The sequence below is a fragment of the Paramormyrops kingsleyae genome, chromosome 8 (assembly GCF_048594095.1).
Source record: "Paramormyrops kingsleyae isolate MSU_618 chromosome 8, PKINGS_0.4, whole genome shotgun sequence".
NCBI lineage: Eukaryota > Metazoa > Chordata > Actinopteri > Osteoglossiformes > Mormyridae > Paramormyrops > Paramormyrops kingsleyae.
The window spans coordinates 1,235,037-1,256,993 of NC_132804.1; the positions used below are offsets into that span (position 1 = coordinate 1,235,037).

The window sequence follows — 21,957 nt, forward strand, 5'->3', positions numbered from 1 at the left end:
CCCCTAAATGAAACGCACTAATGCATGACCAAATAAGTCATTAATGGCTATAATAGCCCTTATTTTTCTGGCAGGGGTAGTTTTAATAATAATGCTTTATAAATATACCAGCATTCTGTCAGTTTCATAAGCGTCTGTGTGACCCCCCCTGCAGCTGCTCTGTGGGTTCCCCACAGGTCACACCCCCACAGGTCACACCCCCACAGGCCACGCCCCTTTCCACAGACCACGCTCCATGTGTCACGCCCCTTCCATAGGCCACGCCCCTTCCACAGGCCACGGCCCCGAGCTGAAAACCTCTAGACTTAAATCGCTTACTATACAAACTTAAAACATCAGAACAAGTATCCATCCACAAACCATTTATACTCTAATAGCATCAAAAAAACAACAACAAATTTAACAATGAGACTGGGAAAAAAAAGAATGTATTAAAAATGTATATCTCAGGGAAATATTTCCCTTAGATTAACATAAATATCAAATTTTGTTCATTATTCTTAGTACACTGAGCGCATGCAGGAATGCACATCATACCATTTTGAGGACAGTTACTTAGTATTGAATCCATTTAAAACAAAAAGCAGCAGAATACACATCTGAAAGAGTGGCAGTACTGTACAGTATATGGGTGGGTTACATTGTGTCTGCATCAATGCTTCCATATTACTCCAGCAGGGGGTGTGCTTCTGTTAATTCTCATTACAAAACCTACCTACTGTATGATCGCATTCAGGGAGGACAGGTAGTATTAGCTTTGTGTGGCAACATGTAAAGCTCATCAGGAAAAAAATCATATAATATTCAGAGCATAAAGTTAATTTAAAAAATGGACAATAATAATTTTAACCCCACCTGCTTCAACTTTTTATACACAATTAAAAAAAAAAACCTATAAATCGAAAGATATCCTAGAAATGCCTAAAAAGATCAATGAAAATTACATACTGTAATGGTTCTTAAGGCTGATGCGATGCCTTATCTCATTACATTTTACATGATCACAGTTATTACTGAACAATCTCCACATCAGTGTCAGGGCTAAATTGTGTCCATGGCAACATTCTGATAGTCGAATGACTTCATATTTTGTGGAGTCACATAAGACCACGGATTCTGTACAGTAGAAGTGCTTGAAATGAAATGAACTACAAGTGTGCTGTTTGATAGGCCAAGTACTGAGGTGATATTTAAGTATTTTTTAGCAGAGAAAACACAGTATAGGATGTTCAGAATGATTAAGAAGAAAACTACTGCAGTCAAGCAAAACACACGTGCATTCATTTGCAACAATCCCTTGCCCTTCACTGAGCATTGAGGCCTTAGGTTGTGACACGTACCTGTATGGCGATTGTCAGGGACGTGGCCTGGAAGTGCTGCTCTACAACGTCTGCCACTCTCTGAACGGTCTTGAACAGGTCAGCAACCTCTTCTGGACGTAGGTCACGGAACCGCTCGACAACACGCACTGGGCATACCAAGACATCTGACAGTGGCTTGTGAAGGAAAACAAGTTACTTATATGATGACACAGAGGTCACACCATGTGACTTTAAGTCCCCATTGACTTATTTGTGGTTTATAAAGTAATATGTTACAAAATTCCACAGGAATTGTGAATAAGGCATCCAAAATCATAGGCGACCTGTGACCCACTCCTCTACACTGAATCTCTACATATGCACTGGACATTAAGCAAGCAAAGCACACATCTGGCTCAGCATCTCTTGCAGCCCCCTCCCTCAGGGAGGCGCTACAGATCACGGCCCACTCAGACTAAAGATCCACCAATAGCTGTTCCCTGCAGCTACTGTATCAGGTCTCTAAACTTCTTCCTTTAGTCTCCTCGTCACACGCTACTGACATGTAAACTAACATGTATGATGCATGTTATTGTGTGTAATATTGTTTTGTATTGTACTGTATCATTGTATATTGCTGATAATATGTGGACACTTTGCTGTGGTCTATATATTATACTGCAAAGTGTAATATACGGTATTACCTTGTGTGGTTGGTTAATCAATTAATCAGTCAGTGAGTTAGTCAGTCAGTCAATCAATCAATCAAATCCTTATTTATTTCTATGGGAAAAACCCTAATCCCAACTATTTTAACCTTAACCCCTACTCAGCCCTAACCTTAACTATAAGTAACCAAAGAAATACAAGACTTGGGCATTTTTAGGTTTTTAGTCACAGATTTTTATAAAATTGAGGATAATATTGTGGGGACACACACACACACACACACACACACACACAGAGACACACACATACATACAATGCACAAATGACATATACACCCCCAAACCTGTCAAAGTGTCACACAAAATGCCATCTGCCATGTCCAGTATAAGGTTCACATTTTGATAATTGCTACAATTACAATGTATTTGCCCTAAGAAAAATATCTGCAACAGTTACAGTTTTGCTAATAGGATGAGTGGCAATGTCAAATACATTGGACAAGTTCAAATCTATGAACATAAGGGTTCATTGAATACTGTATGAAGATGCATGACAACTTTGGTACATACTGTAAAAGTTCATTGATAACTATTGATCTTTTATCTCTTGTTTGAATGTTACTTGCGGCAAAACAAGATTTTTTTCTTTGTTATTTTTAAAAATGTATGTCTGCACAATATGAAGAGCATCTGCGATGTGTGATAACATTGTTCAATATTGCAATGACAAAATGACTTTAATAATAAACAAATAAACAGCTATACAGTTCCTATGTCTTTCTCCTTTAATTGGTACATAACCCCTGACAGTGAACAGCCTACACCCACTAAAGAAATTAAATAAATTTCAATCGTGCTTCTATTGAACAAATTGCACATGAAAACCCAACCAATTAAACAGAAGATTGATTTATATAGTATAAGAAATTGAAGGTGAATTATCGCTGCTCTTTTTAAAATATTTTCTCCTCAACACAACAAAAACACATCTTGAAAAAAAAAATGGAGAAAACAATTAAATAGATATAAATGAAAACGTAGCAATTCAAAATATTCCATTACACTGGTCCTCAAGTATCGGGCTTAATATGTATACATTAATGATCAAATAAAACATGTCTGTAATACTATCAAGCTAAATGGAAAGTCTCTCTATATAGTAATTAATAAAAGCACACCATTTGTTAATAAAAGGAAAAAGGCATTTTATCGATGCAAACGAAACACTTATGATGCGGTAAGAGTGAGCTTAAAAGTTAGAGTAATTTGAAACCTATGATTGCATCATCATGTATAGCTTTCAACCAGGAAGGAATGCTATTGGTCTTTATTCAAAATCTTTAATAGAGCCTTAATTTTAACCCACTTTAAAAGTATATTGATAGTAATCGTATCGTGTCATCCTATAGCTCATTCTGAAAATATACCAATACAGTGTTACCAATAAACATTTGATATGCCATCCAGCCCCAATGGTCTGTCTTGTTTCATTGTCCCCACAGAAATGTCTGTTGTGTTTTTAGTGGACTTGAAGCGTTTTTTGTTTTACATGTGTTTTCAGAATTTGTGTTTTCTGAATTTGTAGCGTGTTGCCACCTATTGGCAAATGGCTCCAGATATTCACTCCCGGTCAATCATGACTCGGAAGGCAGACTTCATCAAAGATAACTGATGAGGAACTGAGAATTTAGTACCATCTCAATGAAACTCCCTTCCATTTTCAAACTCTCTCACACAAACAACTATTCTCATTCACATATCCTACCATTCTCTTCATTTTGTTCCTTGTATACTGTATGACTTTCTGCATTTACATGTACTACTTTTTTGTCTTACATATGCTATTATCTGATTTCAAATATAATATTATTCTCTCATACATGCATTAGACTTTTGGTTCACATATACAATTTGCTTCATTTATATATACCATCATACTCACATACTTCTACTGTTGTTCTTTGTTATTCAGACTATCATGCAAGCATATAATGTGCATATAAGTAGCTATAGTTCTCTGTGCAAGGAGAGCAGTGCTCTGACCATGAGAAGTGTGACCGTAAATGACGAGAGTATGATAGGGTTAGTAGTGTTAGTGTAAGAGGACAGTGGTGATGTGTTTGAGACTTTATTAATTATTAAGTATCAATTATCACTCACAGGGCCACTCATATGAATGCATGTCGCGTGTAAATGAAATGATTTATCTGGTTTAATGTGGTTTTCATGATAACAATAAACATGCAGTTCATCTGTCACAACTAGTTGCAACTAAATATTCTTATCACTTCCCAACATTTTTGTTAAAAATTTATGGAGACATGCAGAAATTTAATAGAAAGTCATTTGTACTGTATATAGCACATATACTGTATCTACATAAATCGATATATACAGTATTTTACCTTAAAATAAACAAAATTTAAAGAAGTCTGTCAACCTTTTTCTTGCATATAACATGTTCTAACATTATAAATGCTCTGTAAAATATTTACTGCATTACTTTATTTGTCAGGTTTTGGTTTTTCCCATAAATGTCTTGGTAAAAATGTCAGGTGTACCTGATGATATTTGGAAAACAACCATGTTTTATTCCACTTTTGAAGAAGATTCATTCCATATTAAAGTATTTTTGACAGTAAATTCCTTTTCCTGTGACCAAAGACCAGCTAATTTACTTTTGTATCACTTCAGATCTACTATTACTACTATTAAATGTCATCCATCCTAGAATCTGCATTTGCTAAAGTAACAGCTTTAATTAACCCAAGTGTTCTCAAGTACCTTGGGGCCAAAAATAAAATGAAATTCTGAGATGGACAGCATTCAGTTTTTTTCCTTGCATATACACTTATCTCATTCTGCTACGACCAAGTGCTACACTGGTACTGCTTCTGAATAATGTATATTTCGCCTGGCGGAACCATTTTAAATAACACCGAATACGTAAGGCCTTTTTTCTTTTCTCCATTTCAGATTCAAGGGAGTGTATTTCTCCTGCACACAGTATTTTCCTAATACTGCTACTAAATTTTAAACTAATAAAATAATAAAAAAAAAGCTTTAAAGTGTTTTGTAAATAACATTAAATAGTTCACCAAAACAAGGAGACAGCTCAGTGTCACTGCAATCACTGCAGTCACTCATCCCTACACAGCCCTCAGTGGCAGGTTTAATAAATAACAGTCCGTCTGCTCCCACATGTCCTCATTGTATCACTGGGTGTTGTCCATCGTTGCCATGGAGACTATCTGTCTCCAACTATCTGTGCTCCGCTTAGTGACAGGGGATCAGTTGCCAGCCACATCTCAGCTTGAGGTCACACCTCAGCCCACTGCTGACCAGGTCAAGGTGTGAAATGCAGCACTAACACGAGACACCCAGGGCCAATCCCTCCTCCATACTGCAGAAAGCCTCAGCACTGACGGGCCGCAGTGACTCGCTCTCAGAGCAAAGTGAGAAAAGCTCAAACTGGACAGGCATCAGTCCCTCCGCCATACTGCAGAAAGCCTCAGCAGTGACGGGCCGCAATGACTCGCTCTCAGAGCAAAGTGAGAAAAGCTCAAACTGGACAGGCATCAGTCCCTCCTCCATACTGCAGAAAGCCTCAGCACTGACGGGCCGCAGTGACTCGTTCTCAGAGCAAAGTGAGAAAAGTTCAAACTGGACAGGCATCAGTCCCTCCGGCATACTGCAGAAAGCCTCAGCACTGACGGGCCGCAGTGACTCGCTCTCAGAGCAAAGTGAGAAAAGCTCAAACTGGACAGGCATCAATCCCTCCTCCATACTGCAGAAAGCCTCAGCACTGACGGCCCGCAGTGACTCGCTTTCAGAAAGTTAAAGTGACAAAGCCTCAAATTGGACAGGCATCAGTCCCTCCGCCATACTGCAGAAAGCCTCAGCACTGACGGCCCGCAGTGACTCGCTTTCAGAAAGTTAAAGTGACAAAGCCTCAAATTGGACAGGCATCAGTCCCTCCGCCATACTGCAGAAAGCCTCAGCACTGACGGCCCGCAGTGACTCGCTTTCAGAAAGTTAAAGTGACAAAGCCTCAAATTGGACAGGCATCAGTCCCTCCACCATACTGCAGAAAGCCTCAGCACTGACGGCCCGCAGTGACTCGCTTTCAGAAAGTTAAAGTGACAAAGCCTCAAACTGGACAGGCATCAGTCCCTCCGGCATACTGCAGAAAGCCTCAGCACTGACGGGCCGCAGTGACTCGCTCTCAGAGCAAAGTGAGAAAGGCTCAAACTGGACAGACATGTATGGGCTTCATATCACATGATTTAAGATTTAACTCGCAGTGCTGAAACACAGGTCATTCAGAAGCTTCGGCCCTGAAATTCGCTTCCTGTGATGTTCGGCACGTTTCAGCAAAAGCTTTTTTTAAACCATGGGCATGCGTTCATTCGTTCAGCTGCCTTATGACTGCTAAACCTCAGTCATGGTGTAACTGGCTGACAGCATGAAAAGACAATTGCTGGAGATCACCCCCCCAACCCCCACGTTGAACAATGACAGGCTGCAAAGTAATCCTGGGTAACATATCACACATGTACAGAAGCTAGCATTCATGGAGGGAATTAATGCCCCTTTGATGCAATCTGCAGGAATAACACACATCAGACTCACAGAAAGAAGGAAAGCATTCAGCAGTTTGAAAAGGGTTTTAAAACCGGATTCATGCTAAAAACTGAGCAGTAGAACTCAAAAGCCAGTGAGATTAACTGCTCCAGCTTTGTCCAGATGTGAGTTTACATTTAAAAAGATCACTGGATTCATTTTCAAAATTGCACCCAAGTTTGTTTTTCATATATGAAGCACTGATGTCACTTAAGCCAAACTCCAATATTAAATATTTTAAGCCTTATATGTAAACAAAACAAAATACTGAGAAGATCAAGGTAAAACATCTCATATAGACAGTGTGCAATTATACGGCATAAGTGTGCCCTCTTTTCTGCAATGGTGATTGTCCATCCATCTACCCCTCCATAACCACTGATCCAGTCCTGGAGACACAACGCGCGAGACACCCAGGACCGGACGCCATTATTCAGCACACAAATACTACAGCCGTTTTGTATGTGGCATTTCACCTAATTTCATGCATGCTGACTGAGGGAGGAAAGAAGAGTAAACCAGGGAAATTCAGGGAGACAAAGGGAGACGTGCAAGTTTCATATGCACCAAGCCAAGGGCGAGACTGAATCTACAGCAGCAGAGATGTGATGCCATCTTTCTATTCACTGACCAACTTGTCATCACACAAGAGACATCTTGACAAAAATGCAAAGAATATAAACAATGAAAGAAAAAAGTCAGTCATAGTGGCTAGCTTGCATGTTTGTTTCCTCCTCCTGGAATACAAACTAAAAATTTTCACAGACAAGGCAAAATCAACAGAATATCAATGGTCCTGATTGACGACAGATAAGGCCATTTGAATTGAAAATGGGCAATTCAGTCCAGATAGGAATCTACATTTCAGTCAGGAGGAGTCAATAAAAGTCCAGAATTTCAACATCCCATAAGATAACAAGCATTATCTAAACTTTACTTTTCCACAGCATGCAAATATTAGCAGTGGCAAATTAATTAAATGCTGCTGATCAATACTGCTCACAGCTAGACTGATCAAATGTGGTTCCCAATAGAAATAGCAGTAAATGTCTCATAGTGAGAACACAGACACGCTGGACACTAATACGTTTTTTTTATCATTTAGAGCAGAAAAAATGCATCCATTATTTAATTATTTATCTAAAAATCTATATAAGTTTATTTTTTAATTAGGTGTCATATTTTTTTCACTCATTCAGTTCATTTTTTTACCATTTTGCTATTAATTGCAATTGTGGTCACTGGCTCCCAAAGGGATACTAAACACAAATGTTTGGTGTTTGATGTTATTGCAAAGGTGTAACTAATTAAAAAGCACCCAATGTGACTGCTTATCAATTAAGTTTTCCTTTTATAACTTTATTTTAGATTTCAGTTCATTACTATACTTGAAATGAATGTTTTACTTACAAGCACTGACTGTTTCTAATGTGATATATACTTTTTGTAAACGAATAAAGTAACAATTTTGGTATAAAACCAATAAATTTGTAATATTTGTACTGATTTGTACTGTCTTTCTGTGAGCATTTGTGTGTGTGTGTGTATGTGTGTGGCAACCGTAAATCTTAGAATAAAAGAGAAAGTAAGAAGCTGCTTACAATGGCTGCAGTGAGGACTGTAGCAGCATTTCCAATCAATACTGTAATCAAATCAAGGTCAAGGTTAGTGGGTAGAACCTTAGAAAAGACATTAGCAGTAGAGGCCAAACTCAGAGTCAAATCAACAATAAATACTGTTTGCATTAACCTGGGGAATATTGATCTTATTTAAATGACCTTAGCAAAGTAGTCATGTATATGGTTCTCAATGTATAAATTCAAATAAGGTGAACTCTTTGCATTTTTGGCTCACAATATAATATTGTGACATGAAATAATAATATAATAATAATAATAATAATATCACTTGTTCACTTCTAAATGGAATACAAATTGATGACTTATTGCGATAGCTAAGCTCAAATACTTTTGCCATATTTTCATACATTCTCTAAAGCTGTTTAGAATTTACATGCAAATAATTTCAGGTAAAAAAATTTTGCCGCATTCAATAGGGCAACTGAAGCTTACACATACAGCATGGCTTCAGTAATCAACAATGAAATGAATTTCTGTATTCAGCATGTATTACTGCAGATGTATCTGTTATCTCTTTCTGTTTGGAAGTTGTATAGTCTGCAGATTCCAGCTTCTATCTCAGTCGTCACATGTTATAATTTTGCTCCTCTTCATAGGAAAAGAAGGTCAGACAAAAGCTGGAGTACACTGAGGTACATTGACACATTAACAGCAGCCAAGTGTCATCTGCCTAAAAAATCACAATAATCTGGCAACGGCTTGTAAATGTAAATTTTTTTACATGTTGTTTGTTTACCCTGGAAAATGCTGTAATTTTAAATATAAGCTAAATAGTTATTATAAGTCAAACAAAGACTATAGTTCACTATACATGCGAAAAATGTATCATTTTTATGGTTGAGCAGTTGGTTGCACAATATTAAATACAACATAGAAATTAAATTAAACAAAAGGAAGTGCTAACAGAAAGCAAAAATTACATTTTGAGGGAAAACACGGCAGAAGCGTAGAGACGTGTTCAATGGTTATTTCCTTTTAAGAAAGAGAGTCCAGTATTTACTGCTGACATCCATCTGCTAGCTCCCCGTCTGCAGAGATTGAAGGTTCAGGTTAAGATCATAGTGACGGCATGCTGTCTCCAAGGCGGGATCATGTGGAAGCCACAAAGGTGATGATGCCCAGCTAGCTAACTGCTGAAAAAGATCTTGGGAGAGAAATGAGCCTTCACCTTGTGTGGCATCAATCTCACTTTTCACCATTTTACTTCCAGTATGTGCATAAACAGAACATATTACGAGCCATGAATAACAACAGAACACATAAATTACAGGAAACAAAAAGGAACAGATTGTTTAAATGAAGGGAAATTCATTTTTCACCTTCCACTCCCATATTTGGACATAATGGTTGGACGCAAAATGCATAGTAACAGCTTTTCACCGCCTGCCAGAAATATAATGTTTCTAGTTTGAAAGCCGTAAATACTGGTGCATGTTAGGAGGCTCAGTCTGGTCTCGCATGAGCCAATCCAATCCCCATGTCTCAGAGGAATGCCGGCTAAATTCATTTTTGCCAGCCTGCAGATGGGAACTGGAGGTGATAAACTCATTCTGAGCCCAGCATTATCTGCCATAACAGTTATTTGACCGCTTTCATCTAATACACTGCAAGGTTGCCGAGCTTGTAATAAGAACAAGGCATGCAGATTGCTTTTACATTGCAAATGCAATCATGTCTTTGAGGGAAAACATCTGCCCGGAATTATATCCCTCCTCTAGCACTGGAGCCAAAGTCCCCATCTCCATACATGCTACATGGAAAATCGAGTATTAAAATTAAGGTGGTGGAAAAGGAGTACATAAAAAACACAAAGACAGTCAAAGGAATTGGGCTTGGATTTCATTTAAGCAGAAGGGCTCCAACTACGAGTTCCAGGCGGAAAGTTGAAATTGCACCAGCTGATTGAAATAATGCTCCAAATGACGACTAACTAACCAATATGATGTCAACCTCGTTTTTTTTGGCCCTGGGCTTTAATTTCACAGGACATTCCAAAGAATACATGGCATACAGGGGTTATAAATCTCTGTGTTTGTGATGCCATTCATGAACATATGAAGGGCTTGATGAATATCAGTAAGACTAGTGGCAAAGAACAACCAGAAAATGACAGCTTCAGAGCATAAACGGCAAGGCCTGGGCGAGAGGTCAGTGGGAGCAGTAATGTGTCCGTTCAGTGGGGTCCGGCTCGCTCTACAGCAACATCAGCTGACACACTTGACATGTTGACACACACAGCATCACTCTGGCTGTCTGCTAATGAACTTTGCAGGCTGAGAATGAATCCAGTTGGCCGGGACCTACATGCCAAATGCGGAGCTGCCAACACAGAAAAAAGTAAATAGAGCAGGAAACAGCTTTGTGAGCCTCAGAAATCACTGTTCTGTTAAAATAGCTGGAAGAAGCCCCAAGATCATAATGAGAATATAGACAGCGAAGGTGCACTGCTTATCCTGCCATTTTATTATCTGACCTTTTTAAAAACCTTAAAAAGAGTATTAATCTAAAGTAGAGAATCATTCTGTTTTCCCTAATGCCTCTGTACGATGTGGGGGATGGTAAATGAATATATAAATGACACTCACTGAGTTTAATTTACTACAGTTGTCATTACTGAGTACATACACTGACAATAGGATTTTACTGAAGTCAAAAATTACTGTAATTGCACCTCATGAATAACATTCCTTTAAATATTTAGTGCCCTGTGAGCTGTGATTTGCTGATCTGCAAGCCAAAATAATATTACTAAATCTCACTTTATCTGCCTGTGTAAAATAAACAGTCTTACAAATTATTCCCAAGTTGTAATTCAACAAGCTATGTAGTCATCAATGGGAAAATCCCATGACTTTATACCCTGCTGAAACACATCCACCACACCCTCGGAGAAAACATGAGATTTTTCATAAATAATTTTTAATAGCAGCATAACTAATTTGAAGTTTAGTTACGACAAGTCCTTCAAACTGGGAAGTGGTGCCAGGAGATGTACATGGTATTTATGCTGGGGGGAATGATTCCTTCTGCTGTTTGAAAAGAAAAAAAAAAACAGACAAAAGGAGGTCATTAGTACCTCCAGGACACCCCCTCACCCCACCCTCTGTTCCCATCCCCAGGACACCAAACTTGGCTGGTCCAAGAAAAGCCATCAGCACATCCGGCAACGCAGTCCGGCCTTCTAAGGAAACATTCTTGCAAGCGTGGCCCCGTGGCAAGAAGCCGCTGTTTGATTTAATGAAACCGGTGGTGTGTTATCTGAAGGCCTCAGAGACTCCATGGCCTGTAACATCACAAGCAAGCAGGAGTTTGGCAAATGCCACCGCTCACATCCAGACAATCACCCAACAGCAAAAGGCATTAAATACAGAAGGTTTCACCTGTCAAAAAATAATCACTCAACATGTAACTCTTTGCAGGAATTTACATCCTTTCTTGTGACTGATAACAATAGAGCTGTAACAAACATCTGAACTGTTGGGAGTTTGCGAACCATGCTTAAAATCCGAGCACAAATATTCACCCCCGCCCCCCTCAAAAAAAAACTTTGCAGGGTTTGCGAACTTAATGCAATGCTCATTTATTTATTATTTACATATTCATCTATTCATTACTCTGGATTTTCAGAAAACATTTGTTTTAAAAAAAAATTATCTGTGTTCTTAGAAATATATAATGTATGAAATTGAAAAGAAAAAATGTGTCTGCAAGTTTGCATTTTATATATATATATATATATATATATATAAATATTTAAATATATTTAAAGATATTACTACAGGAGAATTAAATCATTAAATCTGACAATTTATCATTATTTAAACAGGTTAATCATATTTCTATTTAAATAGAATCTGAATACTATTAAGTAGTTTGGTCTGGATTGCTATACCAGAAATCTCTGTGAATTCTATTACTGTGTTTAGTACATTACTAAGACTTCTGCACTTATAACATGGATGAAGTTTATTTATACATTTCTACCACAGATACAATTTTTCCAACCGTGTTTTATTTTTCAGCAGCTATTGTTATAGCAAAGCTCTCTTGTTGCAGAGCTAATTTGTTGCACAGTTAACTAGTTTCTTGTATTCCAAATATCACCATCAATTGTTCAAACACAGTAACTCTTCGAAAGGCATTTCTACTCTCAAACAAATGTAATGATATGAAATACATCATTATTTGAACTTTAATCGTCAAATCTTAATTAATTAAAAAATGAAGACTAATAACATTATTTGCAGCTTCTTGTATTTAGGGACTAGACCAACTTCATATACGGTATATAGCTAATACACTTGTGATGCACAAACGCAGAGTGCAGGACAAACCTTTCCTAAGTGCCCCTGTTAAGTACACGTTCAACATAGGGAAACATTTCGGGGTTTCCACAAAAGGTGAGTCCCATGTTTGTAAAACTTACCTTACAGAACTTAAATAAAGTGGAGGAACCACTAACTTTAGACTAAAACTAAAGAAGTTTAATAACGATAAGGGCCCCAGCAGTGTGTTAAAGCAATTATAAACTGCAGATAATTAAAATGACATTTTGAAATTAAAACACTGAAGAAAAAAAGACAGTATTTATTAACAGTTGGTAATTCTGAAAATTTTCAGATAATAAAGCGATTAATTATCACACACTTTTTATGTTTTGCCGTATCGTATGGCGTATCGTATGGTGTTATGGTGCAGTTGCCCGTGGCCTGGTGATGCACAGCCCAGGATAATAATGACGTTCCTGCAAAGCACAATGCTCCAAAGAATCACAAGTTTCCCAGCATATGTCTGATGCCTTCAAACAAATACCCTCCTTTATTCCACCTTGTGCTCTCCAACACAGTCGGAGAATCGATAATAAAAATCAAGGAAGATTTCCTTGAAACCCAAGAAAAATCTCAGCCGCTCGCCGGCGCCCATTCATGGGCTCTTCAGCCTCCTGCTCTCCGCCAGGTTAATGGCACAGCTCATTCAATGGGCACAGACGGCACTTTCTGCCACCTCCTTAAACTAGCAGATAGAAGAGTCCCGGTCTGCGGAATCACCCTCTTCATGTGATTGCCTGATAAGGAAAAGGATCCGGCAGCCACTCGACAGAACACCCGTGCAGACGTGCCCCTCCCTTTGCTGCTTCGGCTAAACTATTTTTTTAAAAGTGCCGTACAGGAACACATTCAGCATGTTTATTTGTCTATATGCACACGACGCGTCAGTGGCTGACAAACAGAGCACCCGCTTATGCTCACTCTCAGGCCAATGAGAATGCCCGATCTAACCTGCCAGCCCCTGGTATCCAATCAGCAATGAGAATGAGCACTTAGCTCCTTCAGGCAGAATAGGCCACTTAGGTGAGCAACAGGGACAATCAAGTCAGATAAAAACACATCTGATTCCTACTGGAAAAAGGCAAGTGTCGACATTAAATCATTGGTCATTAAAATGTATATTATAATGATTTTGAATGTTTTTTTTTATAACCTACCAAACAGAATTCAGATTTTGCTGATAGTTCACCAAAAATGCTGCAGAAATTAAATAATATCAAGAAATGGAAATCTAGTTCAACAGGGTAATATCTTCTTCTACTTGTCTGCTTTCCAAATCAACTTGTTTCTTTAAACACTGTTTTTTCTCTTTGCTATTCTAAAGGGCTTCAAAGTGGTTACTTTACAATATATAGGAAAAGTTGCAGACAGAACATGGGAGTGTAATAGAAAATAGATTCAGAACAAGTAGCTCGTCTTAGTCAACTGCACAGTGCATAAACAACATGTAGGTTATTGTGTCAGGGGACACAGAAGACTAATGGGTCAACAGTGACAGTTCAGCTGGATCCTACATACTTCTCATTTACACTTCCAAAGAAGTAAATCTTGCTGTCTGGACCACTACTCAAGGTCTAAGTCTTCTAATGCTGTAAAGTATCTGCATTTTAACATTGCATCTGGATTATTTGAAGAAAGGCAACAGGAAAACGGGAACCATTTCAATTCATTGAACCTCATTTCAATAGACTGAGCAGGAGCTTGACAGGTATCATTGTATATAAGCCTGTTTCCCAGCTGACGGATCCCCTGAAAGGAAAATGTGTCAAGAGAAAGCAATGGCTGTTTCTTTAGATGTGGAGCACTGGATTTTAAAGAAACGATTTCCTGCAATCCCGTCACACTGGACCGGACTTGCCTTCAGTGTGTCGTCTTTATTCAGACACTCTGTGAACACGACCCTGGAAACTTCTGGAAGTAAGGGGCTTGAAGGCTTCACTCAAAAAGCCCCCTCTGGAGTGTGCATTGTGTTTACATTCATACTCTACTTAAATACAGATGCTAACACACACTTAGAGATAAGCACAACAAAGCACACAGTCAAATTACACAAGCACACAACCTAATAATAAAACTGCATACTGAGTAAAAAGAGGTAAAACGACTTGTACACACAAAGAGAGAGACAGAAATGTGGTAACCTCAACAGCTATGACACAGGCACAGCAGGTACAGTAAAGGAGTGGGCATTTCAGTCAGTCAGCAAAGCGGAGCTCACTCGGCAGGATTGTGGGGGGTAATCCCATGTAACATGCCTAATGTGCGCCATTCTGAAAGGACGAGTATTTTTTTTTTTAAAATGGAGAATTCCAGAAATCCAGCGCCTCGGGAAACAATAAAAGACCTGAGCTAATGACTAGTTTCAGTTTTTTCTGCTTTAAATCAAACAGTTCTGCCATTTAAGGGCAGAACATACTTGAGAAAGACTCTTTTAATTAAATTTACATAATACCAAGCATACATAATCGAACAGCAGAACCAAGCAAACAAATTAATCTGATAATGAAAGGCAACAGCGAAAATATACTTCACCTGCCACATAATATTAGCCAACTGATTAAAATCCCACCATTTTCCATAACTTCTTATCCAGCCAACTCCAGGAAGCACAGAGCATGTTAACACCATAGGCAGGAAAGAACATGGGGGGGGGGGGAGGGTTAGGAGATTCAGTTAGGGATCATACTCACCATAACATCTGATTAAGAGCGATATCTGCACCACTTATAAAATTTTGTTAGCTACAAGCAGAGAAAATTCAAGTGATGTCCATCAGGTTGAGTGTCTGTCTCTTGCAGGCAGTTCCTACATTAAAGCTGAAGCAGCTCCTCTCATAATGGAAGCCTATCGATATCCCACAACCAGAAACCTACTGGCAACCCACAACCGGAAGCCAATTGGCATCTCACAACCGGAAGCCTACCAATATCCTATAACCGAAACCTACTGGCAACCCACAACCGGAAGCCTACCAATATCCTATAACCAGAAACCTACTGGTAACCCACAACCGGAAGCCTAACAATATCCTATAACCGGAAACCTACTGTCAACCCACAACCGGAAGCCTACCAATATCTTATAACCGGAAACCTACTGGCAACCCACAACCGGAAGCCTACCAATATCCTATAACCGGAAACCTACTGTCAACCCACAACCGGAAGCCTACCAATATCCTATAACCTGAAACCTACTGGCAACCCAGAACCGGAAGCCTACCAATATCCTATAACCGGAAACCTACTGTCAACCCACAACCGGAAGCCTACCGATATCCTATAACCGGAAACCTACTGGCAACCCACAACCGGAAGCCTACCGATATCCTATAACCGGAAACCTACTGTCAACCCACAACCGGAAGCCTACCGATATCCTATAACCGGAAACCTACTGTCAACCCACAACCGGAAGCCTACCAATATCCTATAACCGGAAACCTACTGGCAACCCACAACCGGAAGCCTACCAATATCCTATAACCGGAAACCTACTGGCAACCCACAACCGGAAGAATACCAATATCCTATAACCGGAATCCTACTGTCAACCCACAACCAGAAGCCTACCAATATCCTATAACCGGAAACCTACTGTCAACCCACAACCGGAAGCCTACCAATATCCTATAACCGGAAACCTACTGGCAACCCACAACCGGAAGCCTACCAATATCCCATAACTGGAAACCTACTGGCAACCCACAACCGGAAGCCTACCAATATCCTATAACCGGAAACCTACTGGCAACCCACAACCGGAAGCCTACCAATATCCTATAACCGGAAACCTACTGTCAACCCACAACCGGAAGCCTACCAATATCCCACAACCGGAAGCCAATTGGCATCTCACATCCGGAAGCCTACCAATATCCTATAACCGGAAACCTACTGGCAACCCACAACCGGAAGCCTACTAATGTCCTATAACCGGAAACCTACTGGCAACCCACAACCGGAAGCCTACCAATGTCCTATAACCGAAAACCTACCGGCAACCCACAACCGGAAGCCTACCAATATCCTATAACCGGAAACCTACTGTCAACCCACAACCGGAAGCCAACCAATATCCTATAACCGAAAACCTACCGGCAACCCACAACCGGAAGCCTACCAATATCCCACAACCGGAAGCCAATTGGCATCTCACAACCGGAAGCCTACCAATATCTTATAACCGAAAACCTACCGGCAACCCACAACCGGAAGCCTACCAATATCCTATAACCGAAAACCTACCGGCAACCCACAACCGGAAGCCTACCAATATCCTATAACCGAAAACCTACTGTCAACCCACAACCGGAAGCCTACCAATATCCTATAACCGGAAACCTACTGGCAACCCACAACCGGAAGCCTACCAATATCCTATAACCGAAACCTACTGGCAACCCACAACCGGAAGCCTACCAATATCCTATAACCGGAAACCTACTGGCAACCCACAACCGGAAGTCTACCAATATCCTATAACCGGAAACCTACCGACAACCCACAACTGGAAGCCTACCAATATCCTATAACCAGAAACCTACCGACACCCCACAAGCAGACGCCTACAGATATCCCACAACCGGAAACCTATCGGCATCCCGCAGCCGGAAGCCAACCGACGTCCCGCAACCGGAAGCCTACCGGTATCCCACAATATTGAATAACATGCATTTTGAAGTGGAAAATACATTTCCTGGGCATGGTGGTGTGTGTGCTGATCCAATGATTTGTGTCCCTTGTTTCATGTCTCCTGCGTCACGCCTCCCATTTTGTATCCCCTGCTGGTGTCCCCTTTCATGTTCCCCATTGCATGCACCCTTCTTCGTGGCTCCTGGTTCATGTTCCTCATGTATGTATGTATGTTTTTTAGATTTGTAAAAAGGGGTTTTAAAAATCACTTATTAATTTATTCCACTTACTGCTTTCCTAGAAAATATGATTAATTGAATGATGAAATTAGTTTAATTACAGGACTTGACCCAGCAGCCACGATTCAGTGGCATTAAGGAAGACAGCAGACATTTCAGTCAAGAAAGGCAGAACTGGCAACGCGGAGATTGAAGGTACTAATCTCTGTAATCATGCAGTTTATCATATGGTGGCTTGAGATTCTCTCCGCATTTAATTTTTCAGCTTTCCTTGTACAGTTCATGTGTATATTTCATGTAATAACTAATTTTGATCATTTTATGTTAGGGTATTATGTCTTTGTTTGACAGGTTTACATTTTTTTTTTTTTGATTTGCCAGCTTTGGTTAATACTTTCTTTTTTGTGTTACATCTAGACTAGAAAAAAAGTCCTGTTTTTGCTATGGATAAAAATGATTTAAAGCCACACCACATTTGTAATATATATTACTAGTCCAAGGAAGTCTGGGACATATTTCAACTCAAAAATAAATAATCATATTAAGCGACACCAAGTCCTGAAATGTTGTTCAAGAATATTCGGTTCATAAAACTGACATAAGCACCCTTAAGTCATGACAGATTTACTGTATGTGCCAAATCTGAGCCTCTAGAGGGGATTTTTTTCTGATCCAGTCATCCAGGCCAATCAAATGCCTGCATGGATTTCTGGGAAATCGCCATAGAAATGGTCATGGTTCCTAACTCTGTAGTACAATTCCCATGACAAAAAAGGGTGACAATAAAGGTCTCACTTCTCCAGTACCTACTCCACAGTGAGAACCTCCGAAACAGTTAATTAAATTCCGAAGGTTTATGCTTGGTAATTGAATTCTCCCCCAGTGTGTAGTGAAAATCCCACAGCAATGCACGGAAGGATGGAAGAAAAAATCCAGGGTTAAGATTTCTCACGCTACCACTTCAAGCTTCCGTCATTAAAACATAGGATTTCCGCCATCCATCAATAACCAACGTGATTGTCATTCAATACACAGTGTCTTGGCCGAGTGCGGCTTTTGCAATTAACATTAAACTGCCAAGGCAGATCAGAAGATCTTAAGCCATCCTGAACAATTTTCTGCAAAGAAAAAGCACAAAAGATATTCAGTGACATCCAAGGTCTTATTCTGCAACCCTTACATTTAAAGCAAGTACAAGGGAGACAAAGCCTGCCAGCATTTGGGAAATCTCATACACCGTATCACATACACCGTTGATATATATGATCCCAGGATCATGGTAAGATCTGTGTACTCTGTACATAGATGTCAAGGATTTCTGGGAAATCCCAGAATATTTACACACAGTACTTCTCCCCTTGTCTAGACGAAACGCAGTAAAAGACATTATACACCATGTTTTCTTGTCTTGTCAATGTTTTCAAGCAGCTTTCTTTTACTACGAGCCCCCAGCCCCCCCATGCCCAACCCCCCCAATTTCCCCACACCCAGATTCTCTGACCCCCCCCCCCCAGCATTCAAACCCCCTAACCCCCACATCCACACCCCACGATCCTCCGGCACCCAAACTCCCCAACCCCCCTGCCCCCAAACTCCCCAACCCCCCTGCCCCCAAACCGTCCCCGGCCCCCCATACCCAAACTCCCCAACCCCCATGCCCCCAAACCGCCCAGCCCCCCATACCCAAACTCCTCAACCCCCATGCCCCCAAACCGCCCAGCCCCCCATACCCAAACTGCCCAACCCCCATGCCCCCAAACTCCCCAACCCCCCTGCCCCCAAACCACCCAGCCCCCCATACCCAAACTCCCCAACCCCCCTGCCCCCAAACCACCCAGCCCCCCATACCCAAACTCCCCAACCCCCATGTCCCCAAACTCCCCAACCCCCCATACCCAAACTCCCCAACCCCCATGCCCCCAAACCGACCCCAGCCCCCCACAACAAAACTCCCCAACCCAATCCAACGGTACTGAGTCTCCAGAGGAAAACAGCACAGACACACAGACCATGAACCACATGTGGGGGTGCACAAAGTCATCCGCCATTCTGCAAGTTACATTCACAAACAAAATTTACATCCAATTTACATACCTATATAGGTAAGTAGGCAGACATAGTTCACTGGTCCCCTGGGCAGAAAATCACTTAATGTGTAACAGGTCTGGGTCAGACACATAGCCAGGCAGGAAAATAATGGTTTTGGACCCAACCCCCCCCCCCCCCCATTTGATAAGTGCTGCTGGTACCGAACTGATTTTAGGGTGCCACAGAAAAAAAGCAGTTTTTATTCTGGCCACCAGGGCCAGAGGACTTCCTAGCGGTCAGCAGCTGGCAGGAATGAGCTGCAGACATCTGTACATCATGCCTGTCACCAGTTAAAAAATGTGAATATATACTGGGGGTGTTTGTGAAAGCGATTCACAATCAATCTGCATGCTAGATAAAACTTGTGTGTAAATTTCATGACCAGAAGGAATTATAATGACAAACAATGGCTAAGAATACAGGCAGATATAATATCTCTAATTATCCATCCATCCACCCATCGCCATGGGATGTATAATTACGTTTCATTGAGGGTTTGTTTACACATTTTTATTCACGCTAAACATATTCAAGAGCATACGCCAAAAATACAATATGGCCGATTACTGGCAAACAAGCATTCCTATTCTTAAAAAGGATCTGAGATTTAAGTCTTTTCAAATAAATCAAATCACTTCTGGAATATAAAAAATATGTTATGGCTGAATGAACAAATGTATCACAGTAGCTGCGCTACTTTCAAGAAAAAAAATCAGCCAAGTATAATTTATTACATTTGATCAGTTTTGTTGCAGTAATACGATGACATCAAACTCCTGTTGCTGCTTAAGCTATGTAGACTGTTCAAGGTTGTAGGATTATGTTACAAATAAGGTGATTAAACCTGTAGGGGAGCTATCAGGGGAGACACTTTTCACTGAGTCAAGGCATTCTCTGGTAGCTACTATTCCACACTATATATGCTTGGTCAAGCCAATACACCTCGTCAAATCGGCCAAACGCAAAGTCCGAGTGAAGAAAATTGTAGCTAGACAAAACTGCAGTAATCACTTTGCAGCCAAGGTCTACATATGCAAGTTCGAGTTATCACAGACATGAACATGACATTGCTTACATTGAAAGGGAAAATTGCAGAGGGCTACGATTAGATCATTGAAGGATTTTTCACTCAAGCAGACACACTCAGAGCCCTTTTCTCAGAACTCCTTATGCCTGAGGAAGTCAATTGTTGTCCTTTCAGAGATGTTGTCAGCTGGAGCTTCGCTTCTCAGGGACATTTTTTTCAGTATTACTGGGCAGCAGTAGCGAGTTTTAGGAGTTTATGCGTGAGGATTAAGGACTACTGGGACAAGATTTGGGTTTTATGCTGCATTTCCAATTTTGACAGAAGACAAAATCCTTGTGTCTGTGTTTTTGCCCATTTGGTGCTGGAGGTTGGGGTATTAAGGAACGTCAGCTGTTCGACAGAGCTTCTTTTCAATAAAACAGTTTTCCCAAAGCAACACAGAATAAATATTTTTCATAATGACAAATGAGTCTGTTTTTCTCCACACATGTATATATCCATCAGTCCGTCCATCCAGCCAGCCACTTTCCACCCTCTTATCCTTGTCAGGGCCTTGGGGAGCCTTTATGCTAATAATGTGGAGAGGACGTTGATATAAATATATTTCATTTGGTTTTTGGTTTTAAAATATAACAATCAAATTGTTTTGTGTGAATAGTTTGCAAGGCAAGACTTCTAATGTCATACACACTCAACAGGGTAACTTACTGATGATTATGTTGTACACACAACAGTGTAACTTATTGCTGCTTATGTAGTACACACTCAACAGTGTAATTAACTGCTGCTTATGTAGTACACACTCAACAGTGTAATTAACTGCTGCTTATGTAGTACATTATTGCTGCTTATGGAGTACACACTCAACAGTGTAATTAACTGCTGCTTATGGAGTACACACTCAACAGTGTAATTAACTGTTGCTTATGGAGTACACACTCAACAGTGTAATTAACTACTGCTTATGGAGTACACACTCAACAGTGTAATTAACTACTGCTTATGGAGTACACACTCAACAGTGTAACATTGTTACTTACAGTATGTCATGCACACTCAATTTATTGTAGTCAGACTGGACTACAGGACTACAGTCACCAACCCTACTAATGGACCCAAAAGCATTTCTCTGACTTCTGGATATAAAGTTTGTGCCAATCACTGCACCCACAAAATGATTAACTGCTATTAAAGCATTCCCACTCGGAGTACTGTATATGTGGAGCTCATGCCTGGCCAGCGACGTTCAGTCTTATATAACAGCTCCCTTTCAGAGAACCAAAGCTTTGCACAAGAAGCTCCCCAAATCGCTCACTCCTGTTTATGAGAAGCACAGGCTTCCACAGTCCCACAGGTGCCAGCAAACTGTCCCTCTCAGCACTGTGCATTAAGTTCTATTCCCAGCTCTG

General features: G+C 40.3%; 1 protein-coding gene across 3 annotated transcripts in view; it reads right to left on the reverse strand.

The window, feature by feature from the left end:
• The window catches only part of LOC111834568 (fragile histidine triad diadenosine triphosphatase), a 237,073-nt gene that overhangs the window by 63,821 nt on the left and 151,295 nt on the right, over positions 1-21,957 (reverse strand). For all 3 annotated transcript variants that reach the window (XM_023794006.2, XM_023794007.2, XM_023794004.2), the window contains one exon: positions 1,341-1,486. In XM_023794006.2, coding sequence (XP_023649774.2) covers positions 1,341-1,486 — 146 coding nt within the window. The remainder of the gene's footprint in view (positions 1-1,340; positions 1,487-21,957) is intronic.